Genomic DNA, 26,886 nt, shown 5'->3' with positions numbered 1-26,886 from the left:
CTCTGCACCCGTGTCCCCACCTCTCTCCATGTCACAGCTCTGATTTGCAGCCTCCTCTTGCTGGGTGCACTCCTTACATGGAGTCTGGTCCTCTGGATTCTGGCATGAGCATGCTTCTCTTTATCCTTTCAACCCTCCCCTTGGCTCATCTGGGACATGTCCATGGTCACAATTGCCAATACGTTCTGTTGGCACTCCAGTGAAGCCCCTCTCCTCTAGCCCAGACCCTCATGCCCGCTACCTCCTCTAAACCACTGTCCGAAGGAGCACCCTTCATGCTCCCAGATCTGTGCCATCCTGGCCCCCATCCCAGAGGCTCCGGAGGCCCAAGTCAGGAGCCCAGGAGCCACCTTGGCCTGCTCTCTCCCTGACTGCCCTCCCAGGTCCATCCTGTGGATGCTGGTAGCTTGTAATGTCCTCACAGCCGGCCCCCCTGGCCTCCCTGCCTCCAGTTTGAGCTTCCCCTGCGTCCTTGCTCCACACTCAATTGGGGATGATTCTTGGGACTGGGAAATCTTCCTCCTGGCCTAGTGATGCTTCCGTGGCTCCCCTGGCCACTGAAGAAAACCTGGACTCCTCCCTGGCAGAGGCCGCTACTGTCTGGCCTCTTCCTGCCTGTCTCTGGCCCTGAATTCTATAATCGCCCCCTCTTACAACTTGAGGCCCTGTTATGCAAACCGGTCTTGGTGACCCAGTCATGTGACTGGGAGCCTCGGGCCCTTGTTCAATGAGTGACCTCAGTCTGAGGTGACCTTCCTCCTCGCTTTCCCTCTGCGCCCCCACATTTGTGTTATTGGAAACTACCAGGTGTTTCTTTTCCGCATTTATTTATTTTTGCAGGGGGGGAGGGGCAGAGAGAGAGGGGAAGGGGGGGCAGATGATCCGAAGCAGGCTCCACGCCGACAGCAGAGAGCCCTCTGTGGGGCTCGACCCCGCAAAACGCGAGATCGTGACCTGAGCCGAAGTCAGACACTTAACTAAACTGAGCCACCCGCGTGTCCTGAACTACCGGGTTTTTATTCACCATTCAGACTGAGATGCACACCCCCTCCCCTGTGGCACCCGGACAGTGTGGGGTGCATTCAGGTGTGTGTGTGTCTGCACCTGCCTAGCCCGGTGTTGACCACGTGCTTGGGAGGGTGGGGCTGCCTTTCTCTCCCTGGACCAGCCTACCAACCGCTGGGGCACTGCTGTGGGCTCAGGTGGCTGGCTTAGTCCTACAAACATCACTGACATGCGGCCCACCCGGCTGACTAAGCCAGAGCATTCCAGATTCCTCCCCTCTCCCCGCCCACTGCAGAACGGGCTGGACTTAATTCTAGCTCACATGCCCAGGTCCGTGTGGTCCACGTGGAGCCACGAAATGAGCTGGACCCTGGGCCTGGTGGGGGCTCTGGTTGGGGACCCTTTCATCCAGGCGTCAGGGAGGCCATCGAAGCCGGACTCACACAAGGGCCTCTGTGGCCCTGTCGGGAGTCCCAGGGAAGCCAGAGAGGGAAGCCCAGGAGGGGCCGTCAAAGGCAACCCAGGAGCCTTCCTGAACCGGGAGAAGGTGGTCACCTCGGTAGGGTGGTGCGCGGGCTGGGAATCCGCCCTTTCCATCCAGGACTCAGTTTTTCCCCCTGTCATCTGTAGGGGGTGGCCATTTGAGGGAGGGCAGCTTTGAGGGAGGCCTGCAGGGTTGGTATTTCCCTCTCCCAGTTCGCTAGGTGCCCACACCCACCCCAGGCCCACACCTCTGCTTCCCAGGGCTGTGGTCACGAGCGTGTGGCTAATCACATGTGAATGCCAGAGGTGCCAAATCAGACGGGGTAAAAACAAAGGGGAAAGCGACAGTGTGTCTAGCGCCTGACTCTTTACAGAGCTCCTTTGCATTATTTCATTTTTGTCACAATCCCATGAGTCGGCACCATTGTGCCCATTTTACACGTCTAAAGACTGAGGCCCAGGCTGCTGAAGTGACCTGTCTATCGAGAGAGCTGGCATCCATGTTCCAATGTGCTTTTCGACACTGTGGTTGGCCTTTTGTCAAAGTCAAGCGTTCGGTTCCGGGCCTCTAGGGAAAGAAACGAGGCTCTCTTCTAAGCCCCAATGCTTAAGGGATAGAGGTGTCAACCATGCGATGCTCCTGTGGCGTCCCGTGCCTCAGAGCTAGTCAGGCTCTCGAGGCAAGCACCTCCATACAGTAGGTGCTGCACAAAGTTGGCTAATTTCTGTGCTGCCTCTGTGCCCTCTTCCTCCTCACCCTCAGCAAAGGTGCCTCCCTCTCTTTCAGGCTCCTCCCAATGGACGGGGCAGTCAACTTCTGCCCTCCCTGATGGGGGTGCGTGTCCTGTCTGGGTCCTGCAGGGGGCAGGCTCACCCCAGAAAGCAGATCAGTTCCTCTCGGCCACCTGCTGGGACCCAGGGCGGAGGGACAGAGCCCTAGACCTGATCCTACCTGGGTCCAGTGTCCACACCAGGCCTTGGCCAGTCCCCGGCCTCATGTTGGGCAGCTGGGCGCCCTGGTGAACGGGGCACGGCTGAGCCCCGAGACTCCTCGGGTGCCTGTTGTCTTTCTGTTTTGGGTGGTAACCTTTGAGGGTCCACAAAAGACTCAGAGTGTGAGGTGAAGGTGCCTGGGGCTTTCTGGGAAGGGGAGGCTCACGGTCCCTCCTAAGGGGAGCTTGAGGGAAGAGAAGGGAGGGATGTCACTCAAAGGCTGTGGTCAATGGCGTGTGATGATGTGCTGTTCCGGCTTTCCCGCGTCAGCCACTGGGGCCCTTCCTCTCTCCCTGCCTGGGTCAGCGTGCGTCTCGGGGCTGCCTGGGGACCTGCCTCCTATTGGATGGTGTTCCTGGGGCTTAGTGGCTGGAGTGGGGCAGGGTATGCGAGTGACACGCCTTTGAGCAGCTCCTCTGGGGGGTCCAGCATGAGCCGAGCACACATCAGACTCCATTCTGCAGAGTTTGGGAAGGATCAGGTTGCTGGGTGGGTCCTCAGACCCACACAGGCTCCTGTTGCGGGTGGGGAGGGGGGCGGGGGAGTTGGCCAAGAACTGGTATTCACTCTTCTGGCCCATTTTTATGAACGGCCGTGATGACTCTGTGGCTTCTTTCAACCAAGGATCTCAGCCTAGTTTGCAAGCAGAACCCACAGTATAAAGCCGAGTTAATTACAATCTGGAGCCCACAGTGCTTTGCAGACACGCCGTCGTCAGTAGGAAGTACTGAGACCGAGTGCACACGAGGCCCTGTAAATGCGGACGATGGAACTCAATTAAACAGGGTGTTTGGGAAATTTGCTTTGTAGTTCAGTTAAGTGGTACCTGAATCCAGTGGACGCGGGAGGCTGAGGTACCGCTTCTTTCTCCCACTGGGCCTGGCTCCGCATCTCCCACAAACCACAGGTTCTCCAGGCACTTGAGGGAAAGCAGTGACAGCTCTGGAATTTTCCATAAAAGCTGGGTGGGGGGAGTTAGGGGCTGAGTGGATCCGAGCAGGAGGCCCTGGACTCTTCCAGATGGGAGCTGTCAGCCGATGCAGCTGTGCAGGAAGGAAGAGCTGGCTGTAGGTGAGGGAAGTGGGTCCTGGGATGCAGGAACAGAGCCTGGTGACAGAGAACCGTGGAGAGGTATGGCCGCGGACTGGGGTCGGGGTGGCTCTCTGGGCCTCCCCCAAAGCAAGGGTAGTTTGGAGCAGAATCCAGAAGCCCCGGGCGATTGCCAAGTGACACCCGAGGGGGAGAGAAAGTACCTTTGTGTTTTGGGGGGAATGAGAGTTCTGGGGGAGTTCTGGAGCTGGTGAGGTGGGGGTTTCAAGTCCTGATCTGGGTGGGGCTCAGGCCCAGTGGGGATTCAGGGCCATACAAGGAGCAGCATGCTGGGAAGCCATGTCCCCGGGAGCCCGGTAGAGGCCTGGGTCCTCAGGAGGAGCCACTTCCCGGAGCCGTGGCCTCCTCGTCAGCTCTCCTGAGGTCCCAGGGCATGGGCTCCTGGTCCTATGGAGGGGCAGCCAGGGAGTGGGGAAAGACACCCCTCCCCTGCCCTTGTTCAATCAGTGTGTGTCCAGATTGTCCTGAGCCTGGCTAGGGCCGGATGGCAGCCTTGCCCAGTTAATGTGGAACCACAGACAGACAGTGAATGGTTTCAGGTACAAGTATGTCCCAATATTGTATGCAGTTTTGTTTGCTAATAAAATCTGGCAGCCCTGCCCTTAGCAGGTCTGGGAACAGCTCTGAGTCTCTTCCAGTCAAGACTAAAAAAGGCGAGACCTTTCTCTGATTCTTTGGATAAATCGAATTGGTGGCTCAAAATGTCTTAACTGAAAGATTCCCCCCCTCCCATAATGCTTCTGTCAACTTTGTGTACCTGTTACTGCGCGTCTGTACTAGAATCTCACAGCTGGCAGCAGAGTTGGCCTGGGGTTTTGATGTGGTTATTTGGCACAGAAATTTCTGGGAGGGGCCGGGAATCCCGGGTGCTTTGCCGCTTGAGTAAATTGAAAAAGCAGTTGTGTGGGGGGAAGAAATGGAGGTCAGTGTGGGTGTCCCCGTTTCTGGGTGGGTGGGTGCTGGGTGGGGTCTAAAAAGGTGAAGACTTGGGATCAGCATGTCCTAGATGCCTCAGAGTGAGAAATTCTGCAGGACCCGTGTGTATGGGTGTCAAAGATCAAACAGGTACCAGGAAAACCAGGAAGCTCAAGCCTAAGCCGAGAGAGAGAGAGAGAGAGAGAGAGAGAGAGAGAGAGAGATTGTATTTCTTGAGTGACCTTTTTCCTTTTGTGCCCTTTTGTGGAGACCTGGCTGCCCCATGGTCCATGGTCCGCTTCCTCCAATGCCTTTGGGGCACCATGTGATGGTGGAGGCTGGCTTCTAACTATAACACCAGCACCGAGAAGCAGGAAAAGAGGGACCCTGCTTTCCTCCTCGGGCCCACTGTGACAGGCCGTGCCCAGTCCCTTCTATGTTGAAGGGAATGATCAGCTGGGCAGCAGACTCATGCTTGATTTCTTAGGTCTTCGCCCACGGAGAACCTTGGCTATCAGATGGAAGCTCATTTGAGAACAGATACCCCTCCTCCTCCTCCTCTTCCTCCTCCTCCCCCTTCTTCTTCTTCTTCTTCTTCTTCTTCTTCTTCTTCTTCTTCTTCTCTTTCAACCAAAAAAGGATCCACAAACCCAGTGGTTGATTTTGAACTTGGTGGCCTTCCAAGGTGGGCTTGGGAAAAGCCAGGACATTTTATGTTCCTGCAGCAGCACCTCCCCTCCTCCCCTTGACCCTGAAGCTGGGGCCATAGTGGGCAGAGAGCATCCTGTCAGCTCTGTAGCCCTAAAGCCAGCACCGGTGCTGGCAGGAAGTGGGGGTAGCTTTTGGAAGGTGCTAGCTTCTCGTCAGAGGCCAGAGGGTCCTGGTCTAGGGGGCTCCTGCTGCTCTTTGATCAGCTGTCTTTCTTGCACAGCTGGGCTGCATCCCATGAAACCAGGGTGAGTGATTTGAGCCCCTGGATACAGCATTTGGCTGGAGCTTAGGCTATATGGGTTCTAAGAACAGTTTTGATCTCTCAAATCTGTGACACCAGTTTCTGTTCATCAAGCATGTTTACTTCTCACAATCCTGTGACCGTGGTTCCTCCTGGAAAAACTGAGGCTCAGAGTGGCTGAGTAGCTTCAACTACCCAGGTCTGCCTGAGTTCAGGCCTCAGGCCCCTGTGGGCCAGCCTGAGACCCTCTGAGCCCCTTCTTTGGCAAAGCTGTGTCCCTGGCTCAGTTGACCAGAGATGTCATTTCAGCCTGGACGTGCTGGGGTGCCGGCTCAACATCCCGGTGACTCTGTACCTCCAAATGGGGGCTTCTGGGGAACAGCCCCAGGAGGTGGGCTCATGTGGCCTCTGCCTACCAGGGCAGGCCCGGAGGAAGCCCATGCCTTTGCTCTGGTGGAGGCGTGGAAGCAAAGGGTGGCCTGAGGTCCAAGAGGGTTTGCAAAAACAAAAACAAAAAAATAAGAAAACTCAATCATGTCATAAGCTGGAATCTCTGTAACTCCTCTCCATTCTTTTATTCTCCAGGCTAGTGGCAAAGAAGCAGGATGGTGGCTGTGGGGGGTGGTGAATGAGTCATGGACACGTGCAGGTGACTCCTGGCCCCCTCCACAGGAAATGCCTAGGCCTCAAATCCTATAATGTCTGAGATGGAAGAGGGCCTCAAGCTTGCCTTGTCTGGGCACTTCCTGTTCAGGTTGGGGCTTTGGGGCCCGGAATGGACGGGGGTCACTTGGGAAGTTTGGGGCAGAGCTTGGCTTGGAGTCCAGGCCCCTGACCCTTAGCCCAGTGTATTGTATTGTATTGTATTGTATTGTATTGTATTGTATTTATTTATTTTGAGGAGAGAGAGAGAAAGCAAGAGAGCAGGAGCAGGGGAAGGGCAGAGAGAAGGAGAGAGAGAATACCAAGCAGGCTCCACACCATCAATGCAGAGCCCAATATAGGGCTTGAGCTCATGAACCGCGAGATCATGACCTGAGCTGAAACCAAGAGTCAGACGCTTAACCGACTGAGCCACCCAGGCGCTCCTTTAGATTAATGTTAGAAAGAATGGTCTTGAAATGGACTCTATTTTGAAATAAAACCTGAAGAATGGGCACTCCTGGTTTACTTGATGCCGAACAGGGGGGATTTTCTCTAAGGCTAGGGCGCCATGGGGAGTGGGGTGGGCAGATCCCTGGGGCTGTGTTGGGAGACGAGTGGCTCTGTGAGTCCTGGGTTCTCTTCCCTGATGCAGGCAGGGCATCTGTTCCGCATGGGCCTCACTTCCATCCTGTCATGGCCCCGGCTTCTGGGTGGAAGAGAGCAGAGCAATTCCTCCCGTGAAGCCCCCTCCACACTTCCCTCCGAGGGGTGGCCTCGCAGTTTGCAACATGGAGAAAGGCAGAGGACCAAGCGCGACCAAAAGCCCTTCTCTGACCCGCTTGTCACCCGCTTCAGGAGAGGTACGTGCCTCTCCTCATAGCCTGGGAGACACCTGCCTGGACTCTGGCCCTTGGTGGCCACCCTGATGCACAGGCTGGGAGCGATGGGAACAGAGCATCAGACACCTGCCCACTCGGTTGCCCTGAAGGAAACCTGGAATCATCTTCAGATATGGATTGTTTAGCAGAGGGGTGAGAAAACCCAGAAACTTCAGATGCCTGGCAGCCAGAGGCCCCGGAGAAGAGCCGTGCCAGGCCTTGGAAGGGCTGCCCTTGGAAGAGCATGCTGTGTCCCACATAAGGTAAGTTGAATCATGGGTGCTTTAGGGACAGCCAGACTCTGCGTGAGTTGTCCTAGAAATCAGAGGGGGGCATTTATGGGAGGTGTGGTCAGAGCCCCTGTGCTGATGGTCAGTGGTTGTCAACTGGGGGGGGGGGGTTTGGCCTCCCAGGGGATATTTGGCAGTGTCTGGGGACATCTCAGGTTGCCACAACTGGGGGAGGGGGTTGCTACTGGCATCTGGTCATAGAATCCAGGGACGCTGCTGACATTTTACGATGTACCGGAAGCCTCCCCGCCCATAAGGAATTATGTAGTCTACGATGTCAGTGCTGAGGTTGAGAAACCCCGGGGACAGCCCCATCCTAGGCTCTGCTGGAAGACGGGGCTGCTGTGAGGACCTGGTTCCGTGGCATCCAGAGCTCTGGGGGCCTAATGTCCCCCTTTCCGCTCCCGGTGGGGGGGGGGCCGCTGTCAGGCATCCTGCGAGGTGTCTGCCGAAGTGGGTGAGGCATGGGCATCACAGCCAACCCTCCTGAGTAATTTCAGAGAGAAGCTTATAAAGCGTTTTAAGAGGTTGCTAAATTACAACTTCAGTATCACATAAATGCTTCCATAAACGCCAGTCTTGCAAACCAAGTCTGTGTGGGAGAAGAGTGAGCGGGTCGCCTGAGCCTTGGGAAATCCCACTTTGTGAGGCGGCAGACGGAGTTTACTTTTGGTGGTTAAATTCTCAGGTGCTCCTCCCAGCTTGCTTAATTATCTGGCGGTGCTTTGTTTATTCTCATTTTTTCCTTCCCTGTCCAACGCGTCTGCATTGACCATCTCCTGTCATCTGCACTGAGCCGTCTCTCAGGGCCTAGGGGGATGGTGGAGGCTGCCCAGGGTCCTGATTCTACTCTCCCAGGTTCAGAGACTTGCAGGTCACAAAGGACACTGCCCTCCAGGGCAGCCCCTTGGAGGGCTCACACGTGCGATCCTTTGCCGGCCACAGCCACAAACCATCATCAAAGACTGTCCTGTGTAAGCAGTGTTTCTAGAGCGCACAGGGGTTTTCAAAATACTCTTACCTCTGTTCTCGATTCTTCTCGTATCTGTGGGAAGCAGGCAGGGCAGACTGATGACCTGCACTGTCCTGATGAGGACACTGAGGTACACCACAGTCATGTGCTCACATCGCAGGACCGATTATCCGCAGAGCCATCATTTGGACCTAGGTCTCTGGGTCCCAGATTCTGGGTGCCTGCACTTGACCTTGGTTGTGTGAGAGAAGCAGCGGGAACACAGGAGTATAGGATTTGGGGCCTGGGAGACCTGGTCTCCATTCCAAGCTCTGTCACTCGCTGCCTGTTCACCTTGAGCAAGCTTATTTTTAGCTGTTCGGAGTCTCCACGTCGGTGCCGTGGAGACAGGACCGGCCGCTTCCCAGGATTGTTGTGTGGTGTAAATGAAGTGACTACGGGTCCTGAACACAGTAGCTCTGGGAATTGTCCTTCCCTTTTAGCCGTCCCAGGGGCCCAGGCGCAGAGGAGCACCTGTGAGGCCGGGGAAGTGGACAGGGGGTGACGAGTGGACAGACTGGGCTGCTCCGGGGAAGGCACGCAGAGAGAGCAGGAACCAAATGTCATTTGTGAGGCCACTCCCGATTTATGGGATCTGGTGCAAAGACTTTGAAGACGCAATAAAATTCATATTCTGACAGGAAATGACAACACACGAGAGTCCTGACTTAGCAAACAAAATTCAAATTTTTTTTTTTAATTTTTTACAAGCTAAGAAATTCTGGATGGGTAGCAAAAAAATCACATTCTGATGAGATTAGCTTTCTGGAATAGGAATAGGCTTTCCCAAGAGAAACACGCCAACACCCCATGAAGACTGTATATAAACACCCCGGAGAGGCCTTGAGAGTCTAGAACCTGAGCTCCTTGCTTCACTGTGACCTGCCTCTGCTAGGATCATGGCCACCCAGGTCTGCTCCCCGGTCTTCTCCTCTGGGTCTGTCAAGGGCCTGTGTGGCACGGCAGGCGGCGTCTCTCGGGTGTCCTCCGTCCGCTCTGTGGGCTCCTGCAGGGTCCCCAGTCTTGCTGGTGCTGTGGGGTCTGCCTCCTCCATCAGGCTGGGCCTCTCCAGCCTCGGGAGCTGCTTGCCCGGCTCCTACCTGGCCGCTGGCTGCTACCCCTCTGGCTTTGTTGGGAGCGGGGGCTGGTTCTGCGAGGGCGCCTTCAATGGCAACGAGAAGGAGACCATGCAGTTCCTGAACGACCGCCTGGCCAACTACCTGGAGAAGGTGCGCCAGCTGGAGCGGGAGAACGCGGAGCTGGAGACCAGGATCCGGGAGTGGTATGAGTCTCAGATCCCGTACATCTGCCCAGACTACCAGTCGTATTTCAAGACCATCGAGGACCTCCAGCAGAAGGTAATGGGGACCTGGCCCCTCCCCAGCGTCCCCAGCCCTGGCTGGGAGTGGGGTGGTGGGGCGGGGGAGGGTCCTGTCTCATTCCAAGGGACTACAGACGGATGAGAATTCTTAGGACCTCTTAGGGAATTCTCTGTTCAGGGCAAGATTTTCTCTGGGGGTTCTGGTTTTCTGGGGCGGGGGAGGGGACCCAGACCTCTCTGTGAGTCTCTTGCTAAGAGCATCTATGCCAGCCATCCCTCTCCTTCCCTGGCTGTCTTAGCTATAGGAAGGGCAATAACATGTACCCAGCCTCTACCAAATGCAGGCACAGCGCCTGATGCTTTCCCATCTGTTAGATTACTTGGAGAGATGGGTAATACTCACCTTGGAGATCTCACCTTGGAGAGATGCGTATTACTGGGCCCATTTAACAGAGGCAGAAGTTAAGTATCCGGGAGGTTCAGCAAACTTGCCCGAGATCGCACAGCCTGTGAGTGTGAGATGCAGAATCTGAATCCGGGTTGGCTTGGATCTTTGCACCTCAGCCTGAGGCCTCCCGCCGTGCCATTCTGGGGCCTACTTCTAGTGATGCCCTTCCTGGGACTGATGCTCCTTCCATGTCTGGGCTCAGGGCTCAGGACTCAGGGCTGGGCGTGCTGAAGGTGCCGGTGGTACTTAGAAGCATGCCCTCTGTGAGCTGGGCCTTTCCTAGCTCCCGGGACGCCCCTTGTTCCCCAGATCCTGCTGACCAAGGCTGAGAACGCCAGGCTAGTCCTGCAGATTGACAATGCCAAGCTGGCTGCCGACGACTTCCGGACCAAGTGAGTGGGCCTCATCGGGGAAGGTCCGTTGTGCCTTCCTTCGCCTCTGCCCCCCTGGCCTTGGGAGCTGGGGAGGTGGGAGTGAGGCCAGACCGAACCGTAAGCGGGAATACGGCACAGGCCCTGGATCCCTTCCGGGTCAAAGGAAAGGCCCAGCGTGCTGCTGACCCCAAATCAGCCACCGCAGCTGATGGAGGGCGGGGGACCCTGCCTGTGCGTGGCTCCTTCGCTGCAGACCCAGCAGGGTTGTGTGTGTGTGCAGGTATGAGACGGAGCTGTCCATGCGGCAGCTGGTGGAGGCCGACACCAACGGCCTGCGCAGGATCCTGGACGAGCTGACCCTGTGCAAGGCCGACCTGGAGGCCCAGGTGGAGTCCCTGAAGGAGGAGCTGCTGTGCCTCAAGAAGAACCACGAGGAGGTGAGGCTCGTGTTGTGCGACTTTCCGGAGTTTCCCACCCGGCAGGGAGCCCCCGGTGACCCTTGGGGCTAACAACTGTGACAACTACCCTCCCCCCCCCAGGAGCTCCAGCTGACATTTGTTGACATCACACTGTGTGCCCGGAGCTGTTTGAAACACTTTGCATTTTGTTCTCGCTTCATTTCGTCCTCAAGATGATCCCATTTTACGGATGAGAAAAGCGAGGCACGGAGGGGTTCAGCCACGTGCCTAAGGTCACAGAGATCCCACACTCCTGCCCATGACACTAGATCTCCCTCTGGATGCTAGTGCCTGATAACATTTATTCTATTTGCCTGACGTTTGCCTCATGTCACCCTACCCTCCCAAATCCCCAGAGGAGGCAGGTGTATGCCCGTGAGGCGACTGAGGCTCAGAGAAGTTGATATGCTAACGTTACCCAGCCGGCACCTGCGGGAGGAGGGTTTGAACCCAGCCACTGGAACCCTCAATCCGGCACCCTTTTCCCAACCGTGTGCCATCCTGCCTCCCCTCTGCAGGAAGTCAACACACTCCGTTGCCAACTCGGGGACCGACTGAACGTGGAGGTGGATGCCGCCCCCCCAGTGGATCTCAACAAGATTCTGGATGATATGAGATGCCAGTATGAGGCCCTGGTGGAGAATAACCGTCGAGACGTGGAGGCCTGGTTCAACGCCCAGGTGGGGCTGGGGCCGCTGGGCTGGGGCGGGCACCAGCTCCCGGGGCAGGGGGTTCCCCTTTAAAGTAGCTTCACTTGGTCTGACCATGCTCTGGGCCCTCAGACCGAGGAGCTGAACCAGCAGGTGGTGTCCAGCTCGGAGCAGCTGCAGTGTTGCCAGACGGAGATCATCGAGCTGAGACGCACGGTCAACGCCCTGGAGATCGAGCTGCAGGCCCAGCACGGCATGGTGGGTGGCTTCTGCCCCAGTCACTGGCCACAGCTCCTGGCAAAGCCCTGACCCCCCCAGCCTCAGCATGCGGGCTCATGATGGGGCGTGATCACACAGGATATGCACATACCCAGGGCTACAGGGTCTCTGGTTGGGACTCCCTTCCACTGGCGGCTCTTCCTCTCTCCCCTTCCAGAGGAACTCCCTGGAATCCACCCTGGCGGAGACCGAGGCGCGCTACAGCTCCCAGCTGGCCCAGATGCAGTGCCTGATCAGCAACGTGGAGGCCCAGTTGGCCGAGATCCGCTGTGACCTGGAGCGGCAGAACCAGGAGTACCAGGTGCTGCTGGACGTCAAGGCCCGGCTGGAGTCGGAGATCGCCACCTACCGCCGCCTGCTGGAGGGCGAGGACTGCAAGTGAGTGGCTGTGAGCCCCAGAGAGCCAGGCGTGGGGACAGGGCTCCCGGGGACCAGCCCTCAGTGCCTCAGAGAGGGTGTCAGTCTGCAGTGGGTGACAGCGATTGATCCAAAACCTCTCCCTTGAGATCCCTTCTTGTCCCAGCTTCGTCATCACAGGGGCACAAGCTGCACCGCCCCCCTCCCCCCACAGTGCCTTCCCACCATGGTGCTTAGCTGGGAGTTCCTCGTCTTCCCCCCTGCAGCCCTTGGGGGGTTTCAGAGGCACCGAAGCCATCGGTTGTTGTCATCCTAAACTGTACTCTATCCCCTAAGTCCGCTTAACATGAATCTCAGTCCCATGCCCCGATGCCAAATGCACTCTGATATGATTTCATTTCCTCAGGCTGCCTGCCCACCCTTGTGCCACGGAATGCAAGCCTTCCGTTAGGGTACCTTACGTCTCGACTGTGCCCTGTGCTCCGGCTGTGCCCTGCGGCCCGGCTCCCCAGGTCAGCACCCAGATCCGCACCATCACTGAGGAGATCAGAGACGGGAAGGTCGTCTCCTCCAGGGAGCACCTGCAGCCCTGCCCACTGTAGCCAGCCCCCCGGAGGGACACCCCTGTGGCTCCTGGCTCTAAATGACCCCCCCTCCATTCCCTAGAGGGGCTCCCCGCTCAGCAGATTTTTTTTCTACCAAAATAACTTCTTACATTGTTTTTCTGGACTTAACTGCTTTTATGCAAAACTAGGTTCCCCTGGAATTCTACCCAATAAAGTGTGTTCTCTTGGCATTGCAAACGTGACTCTGTCTATTCTTATGAGGTTAGTTAGTGGGGATGTTTGGTCAAGGGTCACAGTAAAGTTGTGGGCTTTGGTTTCACGTCTGTCTTCTCTGGGTCTGAGTGGTAGGAAGTGATAGGGTGATTAAAGATATTTAATAACGGGGACACCTCATGCCCTGGCTCATGAAAACAGACACCCACCCAATCCAGACAGGCACAGCCATTACCCACAGCCTCAGCCCTGCCCATGGGTACCCACCTGGTGGCCCTGCAAAGGCTCCCAAGCCAGCCCTCCTTGGTCACCCTGCCTGGATCTGGTGGCTCCCTGTCCTTCCCTTTAGCTTCTCCTCCTTAGTCCAGCTTCCACTGACCTGTTGGCTCACCCTCAGGCCTAACACTGGTGCCAGTTTGGGAGAGGGACTAACCAGGGAGAGGCAAACGGCAGGCAGCCAGCCTGGGCAGACCACTTCGGGGAGGGGAGCTGGAAGATGAAGGTAGGAGGGCCAGGTGACCCTCTGTCCCCAGACCTGGATACAGGGCTGAATGAAGGGCAACAGGGACAGTGAAGTGTTGGGGGTGAAACATGAAGCAGGCGGGAGGGAACCTCACTGTGGGGCAGAGGTCAGAGTGCCCCAAAGTCTACTGGCTGAGCTCTGCCCTTCTGGGCATCCAGCCTAACGGTGCCGGGCCCTGGACACCACTCTGGTCAGAGACGCATGGCCTGTGAGAAGTCTGAGGGCCCCATGTCTTCTTTGCCCCCCTGATTTATTCTTTAGTTGAGAAGACAGGCCCAGAGTGGACAGTGACTTTCCTTAGGCCACACAGCAGTGAGTGGCAGAGAAGAGGCCATCGTCCAGCTATTCTGATTCTGACTCTGGTCCTCTTCCCAGTGCGTAGTGTCTCTCCCCACCTCCACCCAACCTGAATCATTGCTACCTACTGGTCAGGCCCCGCTTCCCCCGGTACTCCATGCTCCTGCTCTGGGGGCTGATGTCTGCCACTCCCTGCTCTGGCCTGAGGCTCTGGAGACGGTGGGCCGCAGGGTGTGCACAGAGCACATCCCAGCCCTGCTTGCTGGTGTGTGGAGATGGCCAGGGAGCGGGAGGTGGACTGAGCCCTCTGTTCTGGCCACCGCTCGAGCTGCCCTGCTATTGCAGGCAGACAGACCACACCGGGTCGTGTATCCTGGCAAATAATCACACTGTCAGCGCCTCACTCTGTCGTACAGCGTGTCCCCTTTATGTACGCCCTCTACAGCTTATGGGGTGCACTCACAGCCTCGTCTCAGGCACTCAGACTGCCCTGTGTGGTTGTAGGTGCTTTCTTTTCTTCTTTTTGTAAAGTTTATTTATTTTGAGAGAGAGAGAGAACACGAGTGGGGGAGGGACAGAGAGAGAGAGAGAGAGGGAGAGACAGAATCCCAAGCAGGCTCCACCCTCAGTGAGGGGCCTAATGTGGGCTCAATCCCACAACCACATGATCATGACCTGAGCGGAAATCAAGAGTCAGTCACTGGGACACCTGGGGGGCTCAGTCGGTTAAGCGTCCGACTTTGGCTCAGGTCATGATCTCATGATTGGTGAGTTCGAGCCCCGTGTTGGGCTTTGTGCTGACAGCTCAGAGCCTGGGGCCTGCTTTGGATTCTGTGTCTCTGTCTCTCTCTGCCCCTCCCCTGCTCACGCTCTGTCTGTCTCTCTCTCTTTCTCAAAATTAAACATTAAAAAAAAAAAAGAGTCAGTCGCTTAACTGACTGAGCCACCCAGGTGCCCCTGTAGGCACTTTCTTTATGTAGCTTTGTCTAGCTGTTTATGACATTTCAGAGCATCAGGGCACCTGGGTGGCTCAGTCCAAGAGTGTAACATAGAGATCCTGCTGAGTTCCCAGCTGCCAGCCTGTCCTATGGATCTAAGATTTGCAAGCCTCTCCACAACTACGTGAGTCCATATATATATATATACACACACACACACACACACACATATATATATATATACACATATATATATATATATTTTTTTTCTTTCCATCCTATTGGTTCTGTTTCTCTGGAGAAACCTGACTGATAACACCCGTTAAGCGTTGGACTTCAACTCAGGTCATTATCTCGAGTTGGTGGGTTCAAGCCCTGTGTTGGGCTCGGTGCTGACAGCTTAGAGCCTGGAGCCTACTTTGTATTCTGTGTCTCCCTCTCTCTCTGCTCCTCCCCCACTTGGGCTCTGTCTCTTTCTCTCTCTCTCTAAAATAAATAAACATTAAAAAAATTAAAAAAAAAAAAGAAATTTCAGAGTATCTGCACTGGTTAAGGAACCCCTCCTATCCTCGACCTCACACCCACACTTAACTGGGTTCCAGTTTAAATCACTAACTGCTGTGTAAACCAGAACTCAGCACTTTTGCTCAGCACTGCTGGGGACCGGCACCGGCACAGTAAAGGGCAGACAGGACACCCTTGCAGGCCTTTTGACTCCTATGTCATTGCTCTTTTTTGACACCAAGGGAGAGATGATATCACACATTACATTTTATCAAATTCCTCCAGAGTGAACATAATCCTTTATTTCAAGGTGGTTCTGATCTTGTTTATACTTGCAGAGCTGCTATCTGGCTATCTTTCTCATGCTCCAATCAATTAATCAACCAACACCTTATGCATGAAAAAAGTGCTAATGCAGGGGAACATCCAGGGAGAAGAGGGGGTGCGGGGGAAGCAGCTGGATCAAACGGTGGGTCACGGGCCCTCCAGTCTTCTAGAAGCTGATGGTCCATGCCGTACCAGACATGGCGGGTGTGGGTGTGGGGCAGGCTCTCAGGTTCTCAGGATGGGGAGAGGTCATTGAGAGCTGGGGGTTTAGGGGAGATTTGGAATTAATGGAAGCTTCGAAGGATGGGCAGAGCAGGAAGGAGGAGGGCAAAGGTATTTTAAAGTATGGCCAAGTGCACCCACGGCATGTTCTGGGGACAGCACAGACTCTACCTTGGTGGGGTGCACAGGTCCTCTCGGAAAATAATTAGGATACTTACTAACAAGATTGGTTCTTGCTGATAAGGCGTTCTAGGTCATTATTTCGTTTTAGTAAAAAGAATGCTGAGGAAGAATGGAAATAGACCAGAATGATTTAGAGGCTACTTCATAGCTTTAAAAATATTACTTATATGTCTTATAAAATTATCTAAAAAAACTTATCAAGAATTTTTAGCCACAGAATAGGCTTATGGGCCTGTCTCCCTTTGGCAGAATGGCTTTTGGCCCAGAGAACACTTTGTTAGTGTTAGTCTGGGCAGTGCTGCTCCCCTACACAGAGCTGCCCAATCTCTGAGCCTCAGTTTCCCCATCTATAACAGTAGGGATAGTAAGTCTGACTTTGGAAGTGTTTTTTCCCTCCCAGCTCCCTACCCACTTTTTCCCCCCTCCCTTCCTTATCCCCCCTGCCCCCGTTTTTAATGTTCCTTTTCTCTCAAAATCCTTTCTTTTCTTTCTCACTTAGCACAACTTACCATGGGCCAAGCATTCATTCACTCATTCATTCATTCATTCATTCATTCTTCCTTTCATTTATTCTTTCATTCTGAGACATCTGGGAGCCTAGCTCCATGCTTGAACTATAGAGATTTCAAAAGAAGTAGGAGGTCTGTCCTTGCCTCCAAAACAGTCTCCCCGGGAACACACGGTTCAAACACAAGACAATTGGAGGGTATCAGTGAAGGGAGGGCTAGCAGATCAACCACCAGTCACTGCCATGGGCGTTCAGAGCCAGGAGGGCAAAGCTGGGCTGGAGTGGAGTAGGCTTCTGAGACATTCCAAGTCTCAGTTTATTCATCTACTAAATGGGGGATATTGGCGATGCCAATCTCATGAGACTGTTGTGAGCAATGAATGAGAGAATGCTTGGAGAGAGCTCAGCATGGGGCCTGGCAGGTACTAAGTGCTTAGTGACTAATGGCTGGTACCATCAGCCTTGCCTTTAACAGGGCTGTGTCGGGGAGGCAAACCCGTTCTGGGCAGCATAGGTGTGGAGCCCTTTCTAGGAACCCATGTGACCCCCCCCTCCCTCGGGGTCACAGGTATAAACAGCATGGGGCTTCCCAGGCCTTTTGTTGCTGTGGCTTCTCTGGGCCCTGTGGATCCAGGGTGGCCCTTGAGCCCAGAGCACAGGAGGCTTAGCAGGGCTGGGGTGGAGCCCTGTGCTCACATGGATGGGAAATCCGAACACCAGAGGAGGCTCATCTAGGCTCTTAGCTCAGCCGCATCCTTTGCACTGAGGCATGGATTTCCAGGGAGGAGAAGGTGAGGCAGCCAACTGGCCCTGGAACTGTGCTGGGCGGGTGCTGGTCACACCAGGCTCCTGGGTGTGGGAAGGGCATGGTGACTCACGAGAGTTCTATATCTGAGGGCCCCCAAACGCATGCACCTGGCCTATGGGATGGTGGCCTAGGTGCTCAGAGCCCATCTACACTCCCTAGTGACAGCTTCTTAGCGTTGTCAGTCTGAGCACAGCAAGACTCCACCCATCACAGCGGTTGGCGTTCCCGAGCACTTCCCGTGAGCAGGTGCTGTTTCTGCTTTTTAATCCTCAGAGCAGCCCTAGGAAGTAGGTGTTGTTATCTTCTGCCACTTTACAGAGGAGGAAACAGAGAGATGGGGAGAAATTCAAGCACACGGTTGGTACATGTTGGGACTGGGATTGGAACCCGCAGAGTTCACATGCTTCTGAGCTGCTTCTCCTGGGACACCAGAGGCTATTGGTCATCCCCTTGTGGAGCCCACAGTATTCGTTCTTTCTGTCCTTTGCAGAGCCCAGCCGTACCTGGCAGCCCGGGAGGGGTTCCCAGCAGAGGCGGAGGCGGGTGGTGTGGTGGAGAGGGCATCTTGGCTCTGACGGTCACTAGGTGGTGGCACTTTGGCAAGCTCTTATCATCCCTGGGTCTTGGGTTCCTCAGCTCTGAGGTGGGGATGACAAGCCTGGGCTCACAGGGCAACATGGGGGTGAAGCGAGACCATGTACCGGGAAGGCTGCTGGCGCTCAGCTCACGGCCGTTCTCCCGATGGGAGGGTGAAACGTGTCTCCAGAAGAGTCGGCAGGGCCACGAACTGCAGGGCAGACTGGAAGGCAAATCCCACAGGGCTCCGCTTGCCCTCTGGCTCAGCTCCCAGACCCTCTCCCAGGCCTCACTCACTTGGCAGATGGGATGTTCTGGAAAAATACACTCCACCCCTAGTCAAGCTTTCTGGACATCAGTCCAGACAGCTCCTGCAGCAGAGATAAAACTCTGAAGATCCGACTGTGTCTTCTGATGAGGTCTGTGAATCATGTCTCCGTTCTCCCCCTCAGTCCCGAGGCAGCCAGCAAGAAAGGCTTCTCCACTTTTTGGCCGGGGTGTGGGAAGACATACCTTCCTACACATGGTAAGTGTGACCATGGACAGGCGCTCAGTAGGCTAACCTCTAGTTGTTTTGGCTGATGGTAGGGCTATACAACCAGCCATATTTCCTGGTGAGGGAAGGAGTGGGGGTCTCACCCCAAGGCTCTGCTCTGTCTGGGGTGACCAACTCTCCCATTTTGCAGGGGACTTAGGGGTTCTCAGAGATATGGGGCTTTTAGCACTAAATCGAGAACAGTCCTGAGGAAACTGGGATAGTGGTCACCATTGCCACATTTCTGGGCCATTCTAGAGCCTTCTGTGTCTCCTTGGGCACGAGGTCTTTGTTTCCTGCAACAGCCGGGCTTGCTTTTCCAACACCCAGGGGCCAACCCAGAGGCCTCCTCTACTCCCTTGGGCCCATAAAAGGAGATAATGCTGGAGAAAATCAAGATCGTGGCTGTGGGTTCCCACACCTCCTAAGGCAGAGGCTGATGAGGTCTGGGCTCGGATGACAGGCCCCTTTGAAGAACTGACGGATACTTGGTCTTCCCGGCAACACGGGGCGGAGGAGACATCTCGTCGTGGCCACCAGTTCAACGGGGCTCCCGATTTACGAGGCCGGAAAACGTTCACGGGAAGCTAAATAACAGGGTAATGAGGGGTTCTTCTAGAAAGTGGTATTAACTTTAATGAGGAGAAAACCCTTTGTAAAGGCCAACGCCCACTGGGGCAGAGATATAAACGCGGGGTGAAGGGCTGCTTGTCCACACTGGGGGGGCGCCTGGCCTCGAAGACCGATCCCTCGTGTCTGGGAGGCTGAGGTCAATGGCTTCCAAGTGCCTGAAGGCCAGCTTCTCTTCGGGGTCTCTCAAGGGCCCGGGAGCGGCCGGCGGAGGCTCCGCTCGCGTGTCCGCGATGTACTCCAGTGGCTCCTGCAAGCTCCCCAGCCTCTCCCCTGGGGCCCGGAGCTTCTCTGCGTGCTCCGTGGGGCTGGGCCGGAGCGGCTGCAGGGCGGCCAGCTGCCTGCCCGCTCTCTGCCTCCCGTACGGAGCCTTTGCCACCAGCTCCAGCGTGGGCGGGGGCTGGTTCGGGGAAGGCGTCCTCGCCGGCAGCGAGAAGGAGACCATGCAGTCCCTGAACGACCGCCTGGCCAGCTACCTGGAGAAGGTGCGCCAGCTGGAGCGGGACAACGCCAGCCTGGAGAGCCGCATCCGGGAGTGGTGTGAGCAGCAGGTGCCCTACCTGTGCCCCGACTACCAGTCCTACTTCCGGACCATCGAGGAGCTCCAGAAGAAGGTGAGACGTCCAGAGTGGCTTTGGCTGCCCGGGAGTCTGCTGTCACCAGCACTGGACGGGGAAGCCAGAGCAGCTGTGGCGGTAGCCCTGCTCCCACGGGGTACTTGAGAGAGGTCGCAGGGCACGTTCACATCTGTGGCCTCATTTGCTCCTCCCTGTCATCTGATGAGAGAGGTATCGTTAGCCCATTTTACAGAAGAGAACAACTGAAGCTGAGGCTGGTTAAGTGACTTATTCTGGGTGGTCCAGCTGGCAGTTGGTGGAGCCAGAGTTTGAACGCAGGCTCCGTGAACCGACGGACTGTGTAACCTTTGCTAGCATGGCCTACCTCTTTGAGTTTTAATTTCTTCTTCTTCTTCTTCTTCTTCTTTTTTTTTTTTTTAAGGTGAGGGGCTTGGACTTGATTTGTTTGGTGCACATCAGGTTTTCTATAAAGAACTCAGGGAAGAAAGGGCCCGTCAGATGTTTCCTTCTTGCCCAGCCCACATCCCCTGAAAGTCCCAGCTGCCTCTTGGGAGGGACCATTTGTGACCAAGGAATCACAGAGTACGCTGTTGTTCATGACCCACCCTGAGCCCCCAGTGGTCTGGAGACAGGAAGACAAGAGACAGCCACCATGCCAGTCTTTGCTGGAGCCTTTCCCCATCTGCCCCTGTCCAAGCCAGGTTACGGGTCTCAAAGGCTGTCGTGGCCTCCTTCTCTGACCCCCTCTGCGTGCCCATAATAAGCCTTCAAGGAGCCTCAGCTGCCGGGAGTCCCGGGATGGCTGACTCCCTCCGGAGGTGGCCCTTGGCAGCTTTGGGGAGCTCCAGCTGACAGAATGTCCTTCCTTGCCCTGATGTCACTTCTCTATTGCCTCAGACCCTGTGCACCAAGGCAGAGAACGCCAGGCTCGTGGTGCAGATCGACAACGCCAAGCTGGCCGCAGACGACTTCAGAACCAAGTGAGTGTTCTGCTGGCTCCTCGGCCGGGGGCTGGTAGAAATGGACATGGGTGAGGCCAGGACTCAGTGTTTTGGCCGCACTAAAGTCGCTGAGGCATTAAGATGGGACACACAGAACCAGGCCAGCCTGGGGTGGGGTCTGACTTGGACATAAAAGGAGACGTAGCTTCAGGCACCCTGTTATGCGCCTGCCAGGTACGAGACGGAGCTGTCCATGAGGCAGCTGGTGGAGTCAGACATGAACGGCCTGCGCAGGATCCTGGACGATCTGACCCTGTGCAAGGCCGACCTGGAGGCCCAGGTGGAGTCCCTGAAGGAGGAGCTGCTGTGCCTCAAGAAGAACCACGAGGAGGTGAGCACAGGGGAGGAGGTGGGCAGGTGAGCGTGGGGAAGAAGGTGAACATCGGGAGCAGGTAGGCACAGGGGAGGAGGGTGAGCGAGGCAGCCAGCTGGGAAAGTTAGTGCTCACCCTGATCTGTGCCACAGGAAGTGAACTCACTTCGGTGCCAGCTTGGTGACCGGCTCAATGTCGAGGTGGACGCTGCCCCGCCTGTTGACCTGAACCGTGTCCTGGATGAGATGAGATGCCAGTATGAGACCCTGGTGGAGAATAACCGCCGTGATGCTGAAGAATGGTTCAACACCCAGGTACGTGCCTGGAAACAGTCAGTGCAATGGAGACACAAGGTGGGTCAAACAGAATTGACCTTGGGGCTCTGAACCAAGAAGCTGAGTCTGAGCCCCAGCTCTGTTTCGACCTCACTATGCACGTTGGGCAGGTTGCTGTCCTCTAAGCAATAATGTCCTCAGGGACGTTACTGAAATGGGGATGAAATGAAGGGGATGGACTGGTGTTCTGGAGGGTCCTTCTTGGCTCATGATTCTGTGTGGACTCTGTAGACCTCTTCATGAAGCTGAGTCCCGACGTTCCTGACCAGGTCCTGTGTGTGTATGTTTCAGACGGAGGAGCTGAACCAGCAGGTGGTGTCCAGCTCGGAGCAGCTGCAGTCCTGCCAGGCGGAGATCATCGAGCTGAGACGCACGGTCAATGCCCTGGAGATCGAGCTGCAGGCCCAGCAGAGCATGGTGAGCCCGGGCCTTGAGCAAGGCTGCTGGGGGATCAAACCTGGCAGCACATGAGCCCCCGGGCTTCCATGCTCTGAACACACAGGCAGGCTCCAGGGGTTCAAGGTCTTAAGCATCAGGGACTTTCTGTGTAGAGGGAATGAGGTCCCAGCCCCCATTCACAAATGTCCCAGAGGTAAAACACAGGAGACCTATAGCAACCGACATGTCCTGGCAGCAGCTTTTGTAGATTCATTCTGAGTAATTGTCAGTTACTCGGAGGTGTTGTTAATAGGGGAGCTACTCTCCAGATCAGGGGGGCTACGGGGGCTCATTGGCTATCTCAAATGAGATGCCCAGTGGTGGTGCATCTTGGCTCAAAGTGATTCCCTGCTCCTTCTTGGACCTCCCACCTTTGTCTTCCCTCCCCAATCCTTGTCCTCACAGAGAGATGCTTTGGAATCCACCCTGGCGGAGACCGAGGCGCGCTACAGCTCCCAGCTGGCCCAGATGCAGTGCCTGATCAGCAACGTGGAGGCCCAGCTGGCCGACATCCGGGCTGACCTGGAGCGGCAGAACCAGGAGTACCAGGTGCTGCTGGACGTGCGGGCCCGGCTGGAGGGCGAGATCAACACGTACCGGGGCCTGCTGGAGAGCGAGGACTGCAAGTGAGTGGCGCCACAGGCTCCCCCGTCTTCCGAATGCGGTCTGCAAAATCTGGGGAGACGGCACGGTGCCTGGGAAGGGCCTGGTATTTGGAATCGGGAGCCCTGGGGCTTTAGTTCTGGTCTTATTACAAATTCATCACGTGACCCTGGCAAGTCCTTTTTCTCTCTGGGACTCTGTTTCCCCATTGATAAAACTGGGGGGTAGGACTAGGTGATTTTTAAGGTGCTCTGAGTTACTGAAAACAGCGACTGGGAAATCATAGTAATCGGAACTTTTTCTTCCTCTTAGGCTGCCCTGTAACCCGTGTGCTCCTGACCACTCGCCTTCCAAGGCCTGCCTCCCCTGTCTTCCTGCGGCCTCCTGTGGTCCGGGCGCTGTCCGCACAACCTGCAGCCCCCGCCCCATCTGTGTGCCCTGCCCCGGGGGCCGGTTCTGAGAGTGACTGGCCATTGTCTCCAGGGCTTAGGCTTGGCCTCTTTTCAACCCTAACCCTAAAGCCCAATCCCCTCTCTCTGTGCGGAGCCCAGGGCCCTGGGGCCTGGCCCTGAGCGGTCTCACTGCAAATACATGCCTCAAAGTCTCTCAAAGCCTGTCATTAAGGCTGGTCACCCCCGAAAGCCTCAACTCATCATTTCAATGGGTGCCAGCCAGGCTCTCTGTTCTCAGGCTGCCTCCTGGGTCAGGTTTTCCTTCTGGGCGCTCTTTAGTGGGTTCTGAAATGCAGTAGAGGGCTTGTGTGGGCAGAATAATAAAGTGCATTTGCTTTGGCTCTCGACGCCTGACTGGCACCACGTTGGTATCGTTGTTTCGTGTCTCTGCTGGGTGAAGAGGGCTGACCCCTGGGCTGACAAATAGGGCTGTTGGACCATGTATGACCCTGGGGATGACAGGGTCCCTGTGATCCTGTTTGGGGTGGATAAGGGTGTACAGTGGGGTTTCTTGCTCAGCTGCTCTGCTTTCCTGATGAAGAAGACGCTTCTCCAAGTTTCTGATGTGGTGACCCGTGTTACCAGCCCCTTCCCACTACCCTTCTTAGTCTATTCAGGAGACTACATCCCAGAGGAGGGAGGATAAAGCCGAGGCCAGTGCGGTGTGAAGCATCTTAGGCTGCTTTTCATTTCATGTCTGGGGTTCTCATAAGAGCAGCAACATGTAAATCCCACACCCAGGGGACTTTCGTTTCTTTCTTCCGCTGCAGAACTTTCCCACAGCCCCCCGGTCCAGCAAGCACCCTAAAAACCCACACCCCATCAAAAGCAGGAGATGGGAGAGTGAGCCCGCCTTTGTGACTTCCACCCACGATTTAGAGATTCTTGTCCATAAGAGGCTCATCATGTGCTGTGTGCCTTTGGAACCTGTCACCACACGCAGCACCTTTGGGCCTCAGAGCATTTCCGCGTGGCAGTGGGCGCTCCCAGCATCTTGGCCCAAAGGCTCTCATTTATGTCCAGTCCAGGTAAATACCAAGCTCTGTGGATCCCAATGGGAAATGGAGACGAAGGTAAAACTTTCTCAGGCAGAAAGGAAGGCCGGTTTCTCCAGATAGCCCTGTGCTATTCATAAGATGCCAAGAGCACCACTATGAAATGCTAGCGATGTTTAGAGAGTTGTAATAGCACAGGAGGTGGAGAACTGATCGGGGAAAGATGCTGACAAAGGTGGGCCTGAGACCCCCACCTCTTAAAAGGGCCTGGTATAATTCACCCTGATTCTACTTTAGAGTTATCCCCTCTTTTTTTTTAAATTTAAAAAAAAATATTTTTTTCAGAGAGAGAGAGAGAGAGCAGGGGAGGGGCAGAGAGAGAGGGAGACACAGAATCTGAAGCAGGCTCCAGGCTCTGAGCTGTCAGCACAAAGCCCAATGTGGGGCCTGAACTCACAAACTGTGAAATCATGGCCTGAGCTGAAGTCAGATGCTCAACCGACTGAGCCACCCAGGTGCCCCTAGAGTCGCCCCTTTCTAACCCCCTGTAAAGGAGGGCCCGGGGCTTTGGTTTCTCCCAGCCCCCTGACTCCTGGAATCCTGACCACCCCCATGTTGGCCTTCTTGGAACACCTTGGCTGCTTTTGTTGAGGCTCAGCCCCCCGAAGAGGCTGATGGTCTCGCGATCATTTAGTTTATTCAACACGTCTTTACTGGGTGCCTCCCTGGGTTGGACAGTGTGTCAGGTGCCAGGAGCAGGACTGACCCTCATCAGAGGGAGGCCTTGGGATGGGAAAGCAAGGGCACCCACTCCCTGCCTCAGTGGCAGGACGAGGCCCGGCAAAGGGGCCTTGGCGTTAGTGTGATGAAATTGGGCTCTGAACGTGGAGTCAGACTGACCTGGGGTTCATATCCCGACCCCGCCACTTACCGCCAGTGGGAGCTTTGGCACGGGGCAGCCCCTTGCCGAGCCTCAGTTTCCTCATCAGTAAAACAGAGGCCATGACACTTACTGTACTATAAGGTCCATCCTGCTTTGCCGAGCCTTTGCTGGGCCTTGGAAAAGGGCTCGTGTTGTTGACTGTCTATGCTAGCTGGAGGCCTGGATCGCTGTGAGGGTGGGCGTCTACATTCTCCCTGCCCGGAGTTGCATTTCTGAGCTTTTGTTCCAAGCAGCAACGCCTAGCAGCCGAGGTGGAGAGGCAGGTCCATGACTTATTATTTTTTCTGACTCGGAAGAAAGTCGGGCGTAGGGGAGCCACAGTTAGCAAGCAATGCGTGGGCGCCGTCTCGAGCGCACAGGCTCCAGGTAACTCCGTTTACCATCAGCCACACGTCCTCTTTAGGACATTCCTTGTGGTACAAACCCCTTCCAAACCCATCAGAATTCCCCTCTCCAGATGGAGAGAACCAGATCCTGCGTAGCCTTGCCACTTACTATTATTTATTTATTCCTATTATTAGTTACTTCAACTTTGAATATAATGCTGATTCCATTAGGTCAGAGATTCTCAACCTTGGCCGCACATTGCAATGACCTGGGGGGCATATGGGATGTGTGGTCTGACCCCCAGCAATCCTGACTTAGTTGGACTGGGATATGGCCTGGTGTTGGGATATTAGAAAGCTCCCCGAGTGATTCCGGGGTGCAGCCAGGATTGAGGGCTCCTCCATTAGCGGGAGGGCCTTTTGGCAAGGCAGTTGGGAGCTCAGGGCAGCTCTGACGTCACCCTGAGGGCTAGCGGATTCCTGAACTGTACTTTTTGACTAGTCCTCAGCTCCGGCTTTACTCTCTCCTTTAATTTCAAACACCCGCACTGAAGTTTAAATTTCAGTTCCCACAGTTTTAATTTCAAAGAGTTATGTTTTTGCTGTTCTCTCTTCCTCTTCCATAACACTGTCTCAAGACTGCCATTTTTATCCCTGAGGTTATTAAAAAACAGACACGCACGTACGTATGTATTAATAGATTGTCTTAAATTCTGCCTTGCTTCAGTCTCCCCCAGTTTCCTCTTCAGCAATTTGTTTGTTGGCTTGTTTTGTTTTGTCTCTCTTTGCGATGCTGGAAACTTCCCTCAAACGTCTGGTGATCCTTCCGCTTATATTTGAAGACATGACACTAAAAAGCTGATGGAAAGTGCTGTGTGTATGGGCGGGTTGGCAAACTGGCTTTTTTTTTTTAAGTTTATGTATTTATTTTGAGAGAGAGAGGCAGAGAAAGAGAGAGAGAGAGAGAGAGAGGCAGAGGGAGACAGAGGGAGAGAATCCCAAGCAGGCTCCGCACAGTCAGAGGAGAGCCCAATGTGGGGCTCGAACCCATGAACCGTGAGATCATGACTGAAACTGAGTCAGATGTCCAACCGACTGAGCCACCCAGGCACCCCCAAACTGGCTTGTTGGATGGTAGAACTACCTAAATTCAGCTTTTATAATCTTTTGTCTGGAATCATTCTGGTTTTTCAAAGAACGGAGACAGTCTTGGGCCAGACCCCTGCATGCATCCCACCTACCTTTATTTATTTATTTATTTATTTATTTTTTTAATGTTTATTTATTTTTGAGAGAGAGCGAGCGAGAGTGTGAGCAGTGGAGGGGCAGAGACAGAGGGAGAGCTCTGTCAGCGCAGAGCCCGATGCGGGGCTCGATCTCACAGTGAGATCGTGACCTGAGCTGAAATCAAGAGTCAGACGCTTAACTGACTAAGCCACCCAGACGCCCCCAGGAATTGCATTTCTAACATGTTCCTGAGCGATGCTGATGCTGCTGGTCTGGAGGCCACATTTTGAGAGCCACTGCTATACTTTATTACAATAATAATTTTTTACAGTTTTTTTTTTTTGGATGAGGATTAAGTGGGCAAATTAATGCCCAGCACCCAGCACAGTGCCTGGTACTTGCATAGATTCAATAAATGCTAGTTATGATTTTGAAGACTGGTCCAATGCGCCTCATTCCATTTGGCTGGTATCGCCATCATACCTCCTCCCATCTGATGCTACTGTCTTCTCTAAATAGCTCATCCAGACAAAGGACCTGGAATTGATGGTTGGTGCAGGAATTCTAACTGAGAGATGATTTAGTCTAACCCTTTCGATATGCATGAGGAAATGGAAACCCAGAGAGGTAAAGCAATTTTCCCGAGGTCACACAGCAAATTAGAAGGTTAGCATC

At 54.9% G+C, this 26,886-nt stretch overlaps 2 protein-coding genes across 2 annotated transcripts; both read left to right on the top strand.

The window, feature by feature from the left end:
• Positions 1-9,098: 9,098 nt before the first annotated feature.
• Positions 9,099-12,965, top strand: KRT36 (keratin 36). Its single transcript, XM_049636043.1, has 7 exons — positions 9,099-9,641; positions 10,362-10,444; positions 10,707-10,863; positions 11,403-11,564; positions 11,667-11,792; positions 11,971-12,191; positions 12,577-12,965. The coding sequence occupies exons 1-7, from the start codon at positions 9,183-9,185 to the stop codon at positions 12,770-12,772; spliced, it is 1,404 nt and encodes a 467-aa protein (XP_049492000.1). The 5' UTR covers positions 9,099-9,182; the 3' UTR covers positions 12,773-12,965.
• A 5,744-nt stretch (positions 12,966-18,709) lies between these two features.
• KRT35 (keratin 35) lies at positions 18,710-23,362 on the top strand. Its single transcript, XM_049636044.1, has 7 exons — positions 18,710-19,614; positions 20,476-20,558; positions 20,754-20,910; positions 21,045-21,206; positions 21,519-21,644; positions 22,071-22,291; positions 22,581-23,362. The coding sequence occupies exons 1-7, from the start codon at positions 19,144-19,146 to the stop codon at positions 22,726-22,728; spliced, it is 1,368 nt and encodes a 455-aa protein (XP_049492001.1). The 5' UTR covers positions 18,710-19,143; the 3' UTR covers positions 22,729-23,362.
• The last annotated feature ends 3,524 nt before the right edge of the window (positions 23,363-26,886 follow it).

This window comes from Panthera uncia, chromosome E1 (assembly GCF_023721935.1).
Source record: "Panthera uncia isolate 11264 chromosome E1, Puncia_PCG_1.0, whole genome shotgun sequence".
NCBI lineage: Eukaryota > Metazoa > Chordata > Mammalia > Carnivora > Felidae > Panthera > Panthera uncia.
Note: the sequence above shows the minus strand (reverse complement) of the source record. Positions and strands in the feature narration are given on the sequence as shown.

Excerpts from the sequence above, each read along its gene's own strand:
- KRT35 (XM_049636044.1), top strand. The coding sequence starts at position 19,144 with ATGGCTTCCAAGTGCCTGAAGGCCAGCTTCTCTTCGGGGTCTCTCAAG. Across the intron at positions 21,207-21,518 it reads AAGAATGGTTCAACACCCAG|ACGGAGGAGCTGAACCAGCA; the intron begins GTACGTGCCTGG and ends TGTATGTTTCAG. Across the intron at positions 21,645-22,070 it reads TGCAGGCCCAGCAGAGCATG|AGAGATGCTTTGGAATCCAC; the intron begins GTGAGCCCGGGC and ends TTGTCCTCACAG.
- KRT36 (XM_049636043.1), top strand. The coding sequence starts at position 9,183 with ATGGCCACCCAGGTCTGCTCCCCGGTCTTCTCCTCTGGGTCTGTCAAG. Across the intron at positions 10,864-11,402 it reads TCAAGAAGAACCACGAGGAG|GAAGTCAACACACTCCGTTG; the intron begins GTGAGGCTCGTG and ends TCCCCTCTGCAG. Across the intron at positions 11,793-11,970 it reads TGCAGGCCCAGCACGGCATG|AGGAACTCCCTGGAATCCAC; the intron begins GTGGGTGGCTTC and ends CTCCCCTTCCAG.